The 10,801-nt window shown below is 48.5% G+C and overlaps 1 protein-coding gene across 1 annotated transcript in view; it reads left to right on the top strand.

The window, feature by feature from the left end:
* The first annotated feature begins 800 nt into the window (after positions 1-800).
* Positions 801-10,801, top strand: part of LOC123771090 (uncharacterized) — a 54,073-nt gene continuing 44,072 nt past the window's right edge. Inside the window, exon 1 of the mRNA XM_045763413.2 lies at positions 801-1,286. Within this exon, the coding sequence (XP_045619369.1) occupies positions 1,269-1,286 (18 nt within the window). The 5' untranslated portion in view covers positions 801-1,268. The remainder of the gene's footprint in view (positions 1,287-10,801) is intronic.

Here is a 10,801-nt window from a genome sequence, read left to right as displayed (position 1 = left end):
GTGTTGTGCCCTGCACCACCACGCGTGAACACGTGTTGTGCCCTTCACCACCACGTGTGACCACGTGTTGTGCCTTGCACCACCAGGCGTGACCACGTGTTGTGCCTTGCACCACCAGGCGTGACCACGTGTTGTGCCCTGCACCACCAGGCGTGACCACGTGTTGTGCCCTTCACCACCAGGCGTGACCACGTGTTGTGCCCTTCACCACCACGCGTGAACACGTGTTGTGCCCTTCACCACCACGTGTGACCACGTGTTGTGCCCTGCACCACCAGGCGTGACCACGTGTTGTGCCCTTCACCACCAGGCGTGAACACGTGCTGTGTCCTGCACCACCAGGTGTGACCACGTGTTGTGCCTTGCACCACCAGGCGTGACCACGTGTTGTGCCTTGCACCACCAGGCGTGACCACGTGTTGTGCCTTGCACCACCAGGCGTGACCACGTGTTGTGCCCTTCACCACCAGGCGTGACCACGTGTTGTGCCCTTCACCACCACGCGTGAACACGTGTTGTGCCCTGCACCACCACGTGTGACCACGTGTTGTGCCTTGCACCACCAGGCGTGACCACGTGTTGTGCCCTGCACCACCGCGCGTGACCACGTGTTGTGCCCTGCACCACCAGGCGTGACCACGTGCTGTGCCCTGCACCACCAGGCGTGACCACGTGCTGTGCCCTGCACCACCAGGCGTGACCACGTGCTGTGCCCTGCACCACCAGGCGTGACCACGTGCTGTGCCCTGCACCACCAGGCGTGACCACGTGCTGTGCCCTGCACCACCAGGCGTGACCACGTGTTGTGCCCTGCACCACCAGGCGTGACCACGTGTTGTGCCCTGCACCACCGCGCGTGACCACGTGTTGTGCCCTGCACCACCAGGCGTGACCACGTGTTGTGCCCTGCACCACCAGGCGTGACCACGTGCTGTGCCCTGCACCACCAGGCGTGACCACGTGCTGTGCCCTGCACCACCAGGCGTGACCACGTGTTGTGCCCTGCACCACCAGGCGTGACCACGTGTTGTGCCCTGCACCACCAGGCGTGACCACGTGCTGTGCCCTGCACCACCAGGCGTGACCACGTGTTGTGCCCTGCACCACCGCGCGTGACCACGTGTTGTGCCCTGCACCACCAGGCGTGACCACGTGTTGTGCCCTGCACCACCAGGCGTGACCACGTGTTGTGCCCTGCACCACCGCGCGTGACCACGTGTTGCCCCGCACACCACTACACCTGGTGACGTCGCTCTACACCTTCGGTAATGATGAATCTCTTCAGGGTAAGAAACTATTAAATATTCTCTGTGTTTCTCAGCATTGCCACATGCACATAGACAGCATGAAACAAATTAGAGTTTGATTCCGTACACACAAATTGCATGCAAGTGCACTTTTGTATATAATTATCTAAGTGTAGTTAGAAGATAAGAGCTACGCTCGTAGTGTCCCGTCTTCCCAACACTGTCATATAAAGCTTGGAGACTACTGACGGTCTTGGCCTCCACCACCTCCGTCACACCTAACTTGTCCCAAGCGTCAACCACTCTGGTTGTGGAAGTGAATTTTCTTATATTTCTTCGGCAGTTTTGTTTAGCTAGTTTAAATCTATGACCTCTTGTTCTTAAAGTTCCAGGTCTCAGGAAATCTTCCCTATCGATTTTATCAATTCTTGTTACTATTTTGTACGTAATGATCATTTCACCTTTTTTTTCTGTCTTCTAGTTTTGGCATATATTATCTGTCTGCCTCTAACCTCTAATTTAATGCCTCTAACCTCTCTTCGTAGCTCTTGCCCTTCAGTTCTGGGAGCCACTTAGTAGCATGTCTTTGCACCTTTTTTTCAGTTTGTTGATGTGCTTCTTAAGATATGGGCACCACACAACCGCTGCATATTCTAGCTTTGGCCTAACAAAAGTCGTGAACAATTTTTTTAGCATTTCGTCATCCATGTATTGTGTGTGTGTGTGTGTGGTGTGTGTGGTGTGTGTGTGGTGTGTGTGTGTGTGTGTGTGGGGGGGGGTGTGTGTGTGTGTGTGTGTGTGTTAACTAAGATGGTTGCGTTAGGAGCCATGGGTGCAGACATCATGGTGAGTTGTCAGTCACGTGGCCACTTTCGCTGTGTGAGAAGACATGGTGGCCAGTGTTGTGTGGTAACCCGTGGTGCCGGCGGCCTTGTCACCAGTCTGGCTCAGCTCCTGCTGCCTCACCGCTCGCCCGCTCCCTTCTCATGCTTCACCTAACATCTTCCCACAGTAATATAACGAATAAAATTGATCAAACTATTTTTAAACGACTTGATTTAGACCGAATTAACCATTAAAACAGTTTTGTGTGAAACTTTGGTGGATGTGAGGGAAGGGGACTGTCATAGGCGGGTCGGGGTTAGCCCCATTGACCACTTTTAATGAGATTAGTCATTGCAAAATTCAGACATTGACGCGCAAAATGCATGTTGCATTCTGGACGCTCTGAGCTCTTAAATGGGGCAAACCTTTGATGTCGACCCGGGCACTGCCGGGTACCCCATCTAGTACTGAACCCCCGTGGTTCATGTAGCCAAGCAAGTGATAAGAGATTGTCACTTGCTAAATGAACTCTAGGGTTCAGTTCCTGAGACCTTGTGTACCTCTGTAACCCTTTCCACCACCGCCCACGGGATGAGTATGGGGTGCATAATAAAGAATCATCAGAACATAATTTTGTTATTACATATGACCAAAAGGGTTAGATGAATCTAACATTAATCTCCTCTACAGTTCTTGTTATCTTCCTCCCCTTTTTTATTTTTTTATTTTCTCAACACAATTTATACTTTAATATGAATTAGTATTAAGTTTTAGTCTTAGTGTTTTTCCTGCCCGAAACGCTTAGCGTAATAGTGGCTTTAGGCCTTGTAAGTACTAGCTCTATCTATATATCCATCAACGTTTTGTATCTCACCTTGTATGTGTGTACTTTACCTGAATAAATATTTGTATTTGATTTGATGTTCACTTGGGAAAGAAGTTTGAAAAATTAACTTCAATGTTTAATATAGAATTGTATATGACTTGAGGGAAAGAGAAGTGTTGTGTTGAGGCCGTCGTGACCAGCGGGGGCGGTGGGGGCGTTGTGTTGAGGCCGTCGTGACCAGCGGGGGCGGTGGGGGCGTTGTGTTGAGGCCGTCGTGACCAGCGGGGGCGGTGGAGGCGTTGTGTTGAGGCCGTCGTGACCAGCGGGGGCGGTGGAGGCGTTGTGTTGAGGCCGTCATGACCAGCGGGGGCGGTGGAGGCGTTGTGTTGAGGCCGTCATGACCAGCGGGGGCGGCGGGGGCGTTGTGTTGAGGCCGTCGTGACCAGCGGGGGCGGCGGGGGCGTTGTGTTGAGGCCGTCATGACCAGCGGGGGCGGTGGAGGCGTTGTGTTGAGGCCGTCATGACCAGCGGGGGCGGCGGGGGCGTTGTGTTGAGGCCGTCGTGACCAGCGGGGGCGGTGGAGGCGTTGTGTTGAGGCCGTCGTGACCAGCGGGGGCGGTGGAGGCGTTGTGTTGAGGCCGTCGTGACCAGCGGGGGCGGTGGGGGCGTTGTGTTGAGGCCGTCGTGACCAGCGGGGGCGGTGGAGGCGTTGTGTTGAGGCCGTCATGACCAGCGGGGGCGGTGGAGGCGTTGTGTTGAGGCCGTCGTGACCAGCGGGGGCGGTGGAGGCGTTGTGTTGAGGCCGTCGTGACCAGCGGGGGCGGTGGGGGCGTTGTGTTGAGGCCGTCGTGACCAGCGGGGCGGTGGGGGCGTTGTGTTGAGGCCGTCATGACCAGCGGGGGCGGTGGGGGCGTTGTGTTGAGGCCGTCGTGACCAGCGGGGGCGGTGGAGGCGTTGTGTTGAGGCCGTCGTGACCAGCGGGGGCGGTGGAGGCGTTGTGTTGAGGACGTCGTGACCAGCGGGGGCGGCGGGGGCGTTGTGTTGAGGCCGTCGTGACCAGCGGGGGCGGCGGGGGCGTTGTGTTGAGGCCGTCGTGACCAGCGGGGGCGGCGGGGGCGTTGTGTTGAGGCCGTCGTGACCAGCGGGGGCGGTGGGGGCGTTGTGTTGAGGCCGTCGTGACCAGCGGGGGCGGTGGAGGCGTTGTGTTGAGGACGTCGTGACCAGCGGGGGCGGCGGGGGCGTTGTGTTGAGGCCGTCGTGACCAGCGGGGGCGGCGGGGGCGTTGTGTTGAGGCCGTCGTGACCAGCGGGGGCGGCGGGGGCGTTGTGTTGAGGCCGTCGTGACCAGCGGGGGCGGTGGAGGCGTTGTGTTGAGGCCGTCGTGACCAGCGGGGGCGGTGGGGGCGTTGTGTTGAGGCCGTCGTGACCAGCGGGGGCGGCGGGGGAAGTGGATACCAGTTAGGTGCAGCAATATAATATATAACCAACAAGGATGAGATGAAATGATATAGGTATTTACTGTTTGTGTCTGCAGAAGTGACCCATTAGCTCTTGAACTCCGCCTTTCTATTCAATCTATTTTTCCACTATTATATCTACTATATATAATTCTCTAACACACACCCCTAAGAAGGAGTATTTAGAGGGAGGTAATGACAGCTTTTTTAATAGTCTGTGGTAATATAAAATCCAAAGCGCACACCTCCGGGAAGCAGCCCGTAGCAGCTGTCTAACTCCCAGGTACCTATGAACAAATCCACAAGGGCCGTGATGAGGATTCGAACCTGTGTCCGAGAGCATCCCAGACGCTGCCTTAATCGGCTGAGCTACGATATAGCTCAGGTACCTATTTTCGTGTTAGGTGAACAGGGCCATAAGGTCGAAAGAAAGTGCCCATTTGTTTCCGTCTCCACCGGGAATCAACAAGGGTCATTAGGACTACGACTCCCAGGCGCTATCCACTCAGCCGCGAGGCCCCCTACCCAAGTATTCACCTAGTTGTGCTTACGGGGGTTGAGCTCTGGCTCTTTCGGCCCGCCTCTCAACTGTAACTAACTAGTCCCCCTCTCCCCCCCCCCCAACACACACACCAGGGAGCAGCCCGTAACAGCTGCTTCTGTTACCCAGAAGCACAGACCATTAAAAATCCTGTCATTACCTCCCTCTAAATACCCAGGTGTTACTTAGTAACACCTGAGGTAACACCTGTTACCCAGGTGTTACTTAGTAACACCTGAGGTAACACCTGTTACCCAGGTGTTACCCGGTCGATGATGGCTGGCGCAGTACGAGCTGAGTTTAAATTCAAATTCAAATGTTTATTCAGGTAAAATACATACATACAAGGGGTGATACAAATATTGATGGATTTATAGATAGATCCTGGCCGGGGAGGATTGACCGGGCGCCAATCCTTAACTGTAGCCTCTGTTCACCCAGCAGTGAATGGGTACCTGGTTGTTAAACGATTCGGCGGGGTCGTATTCCGGGGAAATTAGGGTTAAGGACCTTGCCCGAAACGCTACGCGTAATAGTGGCTTTACAAGAATGTATGTAAGCTAGTACATACAATGCCTAAAGCCACTATTACGCAAAGAGTTTCGGGCAGGAAAGAAAGAAAGAATGTTTTGCCTTAGTCTCCAGGATGGTAGAATGTTCCTGTGCTAGCAGGCTATTGACCAGCACCTCCTCCCTAAGCTTTCCTAAAGTCAAGAAAACGGTCAATTTAAAGTGTCCTCTCCTAACCTTCCAGAGGACCCAAAACAGAAAACGGGACAGTACGTCACTTTTGCCAGCCGCTTCCATTGTCTAGTACGTCGACAATTTTGGCTCTGGGTAACGCATACGAGCGAAAAGTGACGTTCATTGTACCAGGATAGGTTGTATTGATATCGACCACTTAGGCTGGTCGGTAGAGCGACGGTCTCGCTTCCTGCAGATCTGCGTTCAATTCCCAATTGCCCAAGTGGTTGGGAACCATTCCTTCCCTGCGTCTCATCCCATATCCTTATCCTAATCCCTTCCAAGTGTTATTTAGTCAAAATGGCTTGGTGCTTTCTCCTGATAGTTGCCTTTCCTTATTCAAACCTCTTGGATATTGATATTTGGGCGAGATACCTCCCCGCTGCCTTGTCCTTCATGGCGTTGTATCTGCCAATTATTTCAGTGTATTGAAATTGAAATTGAAATTGAAATAAGTTTATTGAGGTAAAATACACACAAAGGGATGAGGTAGCTCAAGCTATTCTCACCCCATTCAGTACAACGTGTTAATATATACATAGACACACATCACAAATAAACACATTACCAAACATTCTGAGAGGTAAACATATACATTTCCTCCCTCACAAGTAGTATGGTATCAGACGTACACACAAATACTAATACAAATACAAAGGGGTGTATTGGTCAGAGTAACTATTGTGATGGTCTAATTGTGTGTAGACTTTGTGACCTTTGATAGTTGTCGTTTGTTCGTTGTCAGGTGCCTTTAAAGATATGATAATGTCCTGTGTATATACTAAGAAATTTGTGGCTGACATTGCCCAAGTGGACATGTAACATGTGGGTGTTGTGAAGGAAGACTATTATAACGTTGCAGTCGGAAGTTCCCACACCGCGCACTCTGTGGTAAAACCTTTCACTCAGTTCCTGTTTTCGTAACATGAGTCTTCAGCTTGGCCTCAGCGATGAGACACCATTATTCAAGAAATATTCAGAACAAATTGCTGCTTGCATCACAAGGAACCTCGATCACATCCCTGACACTCTTGATCTATCCTCACTGTTGTGACGGCGTCTGGCACCTCCAGGGTTGATGGAAAACGTCAGACTTCTCCCCGCGGGCACTAACTATGGTATTGGCAAGAAATAATTCATATTCAACTAACCAGGAAGGAACGACGCCTGGGGTTACAGGCAGGTTTATAGATGTTATGTCATCTAGTTGGTGGAGACCTCACCTTCAGGAAGACAGCTTCATTGGAGAAAGTTCAACACCGGCAGCACAAACAATTCCAGAACAAAGTCAACTTTCATAGTAGGACAGGTTGAGGGCTACAGGGATAACAACACTCTAAACCAGACGATTGATTGATAAAGATTAAGCCACCCAAGAGGTGGCACGGGCATGAATAGCCCGTAATAAACCAGACATGATAGGGCTGATCTGATCGAAACGTTCAAAATACTGAACAATTTGGAGGATGTTGATCCTGACAACTTCAGATGGAACGCAGACAAGGAGCAACAGTTTCAAGCTCAACAAGCCACAATGTAAGACTGAAAACAGGAGATGCCTTTTCACCCACAGGGTTTTAAACCCAGTGAACTGCCTACCCACCGAAGCCGTAAACGGCAAATCTTTGCCGAGTTAAAATCCAGCTTGAAAAATCATCAGGACAAATGGGGAAACTCTGACAAGCCACAGGCTTCCTGTCCTCATTGAGACTATTAGTGTTCATAGTGGTCTCGTAGGGTGTCTTCATAGCGTTCAGTTGGGTGCTTGGGCTGAGTCCAGGATCCGGCGTTGTTATATATATATATATATATATATATATATATATATATATATATATATATATATATATATTGAGCTTTAAGTATAAATTGTGTTGAAAAAATAAAAAAGTGGAACATGGCAGAAAATAGCAATTATACAAGTTGGTCAACAAACAGCATTGTTTAAAATAGTAAGACATGGGTTGACATTTAGGAGTAAGGTAGGCTACATGGAGTTTATTAGGTAGTATTTTTTTTTTTTTTTTTTTTGAGATATATACAAGAGTTGTTACATTCTTGTACAGCCACTAGTACGCATAGCGTTTCGGGCAGGTCCCTGGAATACAATCCCCTGCCGCGAAGAATCGTTTTTTCATCCAAGTACACATTTTACTGTTGCGTTAAACAGAGGCTACAGTTAAGGAATTGCGCCCAGTAAATCCTCCCCGGCCAGGATACGAACCCAGGACATAGTGCTCGCGGAACGCCAGGCGAGTGTACATTTTCACTCGCTTTCACTCACTTTCACATTTTCATTATATTTATGTATATTTTCTCTTAAACTAGTTGAGAGAGGTACAGCCTTTGGTATGATTGGGAAGGTCATTCCACATTCTGGGTCCTTTGATTTGTAGAGCATTTCTAGTTTGTCGTACTCTTGGAATATCAAATAGGTATTTGTTTCTGGTGTGATGCCCATGGGTTCAGTTACAACCTTGTAGGAAGCTTTTAAGGTCAGGATTGACATTGCAGTTCAGAGTTTTAAATATATAGAGTACACATGAGAGAATGTGCAGTGACATAATATACAACATATTCAGAGATTTGGGTAGGGGTACTGAGTGATGTCTGGGGCCAGAGTTGGATATTGTTCTAATAGCAGCTTTGTGTTGAGTAATTAGAGGACGTAAATGATTTTGGGTAGTAGAACCCCAAGCACAAATACCAGAGTTGAGATATGGATAGATAAGGGAGTAATAGAGTCACCAGGGCAGGGCGTGGTACATAATATCTGATCTTAGAAAGAATGCCAACAGTTTTTGAAACTTTTTTTTATATATTTAGAATGTGTCCCTGGATATTCAGCTTGTGGTCGATGAGGACACCAAGCAATTTACCATCAATTTTACTACTGATTTGTATATTGTTTATTCTTAGATTAATTTCATTTGAGGATTTATTACTAAACAAAATATAGAAAGTTTTGTCAATGTTAAGGATGACTTTGATAAATGATCTTTGTACTAACTATTATATTTTAACATTACTAATCAGTAAAGTAATAATTTTAATATATTTCTTACTGCTTAATAACCACGCCAAAAGTTTCCTAGAATCTATGGCGAAGTTATGTCAGCCCGACCGACCGAAGGAAACACTATCTACATTTCAAAGATTTGCATTCAATTCTCCCTTCATATCAACATTCTCTCTTAAGAATTATTAGGTGATAATATGTTTACTAGTGATATAATAATAGAGCATTATTTGCTGGGGATCACTATATACAGTACATACTGATATCACATGTATACATGGAGGAAAGAATTCCCTCTATAACTTTTTCGTCTATATGAACATCGTTTCATATTAATTGTTATATGACGAGAAGTTAATTAAAATTAGCTCTCTTATAATAAACCTTATCCTTATTAACTCGGATAGTTGAATAAATTATTGAAGTAAAGTTCTCCGTTCCAACACTCCATGCTATTGCACATGCGCGGGCGAGACGGGAGGAGAGGACGGCAGCCATTATTGCGGCAGAGAAGCAGAGTCCGAAGCTTGCAAAGTTTACCAGCCCGTAATTATGTCATCCTAGCAGTAGCGGATGCCAGAGGGCTGGGGCAGCTTCGTTATTACTCAGACACTCAGCTCGGCAAACAAATAAGACGCTAAGTCCCTACTTATTGTTATAATTTATGATTACAAATATTTAACAGGTAAGATGTTTGTCTTCAGGCCTCATGGACTCTTAATATCAACAAGTGAGTCTTATATCAGGTCGCCTCCATAATTTCACGTCGAAATAGGATTAAGTTAATATTCGTATAGGCCAATTTTACAATCTACCCGTATTTCAGCTTGTGACCTAGTGACAAGAAGGGAGATACGCCTCTACCTCAGTCACGTGTCCTGGGACATCCTGTTTCAACAAGTTTTCTGGACACTACTGCCCACACGCTTACCACTATTTACCACACAGCTAAGCTGTTGTTTAGTTTGTTAATTAACTAGAATACTAATTAACATTATATATAACAGTATATATTCTTTACCATTGATTGTTATTGCTATGCATTGATATCTTAAGGTCTTATTTTTTTATGAATATTAGTATCTAATTTATTGTGCAAGTAATGCATTAGTTTCTTTGTACTATTTCAACCCCCCAAAGAGTGTGGTGTGAGTCGGCTCTATATTTAATTTCAATGCGGGAAGGTTTGTTGGTGGTGGTGGTGGTTGATACCTGGTTGATACCTGGTTGATGGGGTTCTGGGAGTTCTTCTACTCCCCAAGCCCGGCCCGAGGCCAGGCTTGACTAGTGAGAGTTTGGTCCACCAGGCTGTTGCTTGGAGCGGCCCGCAGGCCCACATACCCACCACAGCCCGGTTGGTCCGGCACTCCTTGGAGGAATAAATCTAGTTTCCTCTTGAAAATGTCCACGGTTGTTCCGGCAATATTTCTTATGCTTGCTGGGAGGACGTTGAACAACCGCGGACCTCTGATGTGGTGGTGGTGGGAAGGTTTGTTGTTGTTGTTGGTGGTGGTGGTGGGAAGGTTTGTTGTTGGTGGTGGTGATGGTGGTGGTGGGGGGAAGGTTTGTTGTTGTTGTTGTTGGTGGTGGTGGTTGTGGGAAGGTTTGTTGTTGGTGGTGGTGATGGTGGTGGTGGGGGGAAGGTTTGTTGTTGGTGGTGGTGGTGGGAAAGTTTGTTGTTGGTGGTGGTGGTGGTGGGAAGGTTTGTTGTTGGTGGTGGTGGTGAGAAAGTTTGTTGTTGTTGGTGGTGGGAAGGTTTGTTGGTGGTGGTGGTGGGAAGGTTTGTTGATGGTGGTGGTGGTGGTGGGAAGGTTTGTTGATGGTGGTGGTGGGAAGGTTTGTTCGTGGTGGTGGTGGGAAGGTTTGTTGTTGGTGGTGGTGGTGGGAAGGTTTGTTGTTGTTGGTGGTGGTGGTGGGAAGGTTTGTTCGTGGTGGTGGGGGGAAGGTTTGTTGTTGGTGGTGGTGGTGAGAAAGTTTGTTGTTGGTGGTGGTGGTGGGAAGGTTCGTTGTTAGTGGTGGTGGTGGTGGTGGGGGGAAGGTTTGTTGTTGGTGGTGGTGATGGTGGTGGTGGGAAGGTTTGTTGGTGGTGGTGGTGGGAAGGTTTGTTGATGGTGGTGGTGGGAAGGTTTGTTGGTGGTGGTGG

This window comes from Procambarus clarkii, chromosome 65, assembly GCF_040958095.1.
Source record: "Procambarus clarkii isolate CNS0578487 chromosome 65, FALCON_Pclarkii_2.0, whole genome shotgun sequence".
Classification (NCBI taxonomy): domain Eukaryota; kingdom Metazoa; phylum Arthropoda; class Malacostraca; order Decapoda; family Cambaridae; genus Procambarus; species Procambarus clarkii.
Note: the sequence above shows the minus strand (reverse complement) of the source record. Positions and strands in the feature narration are given on the sequence as shown.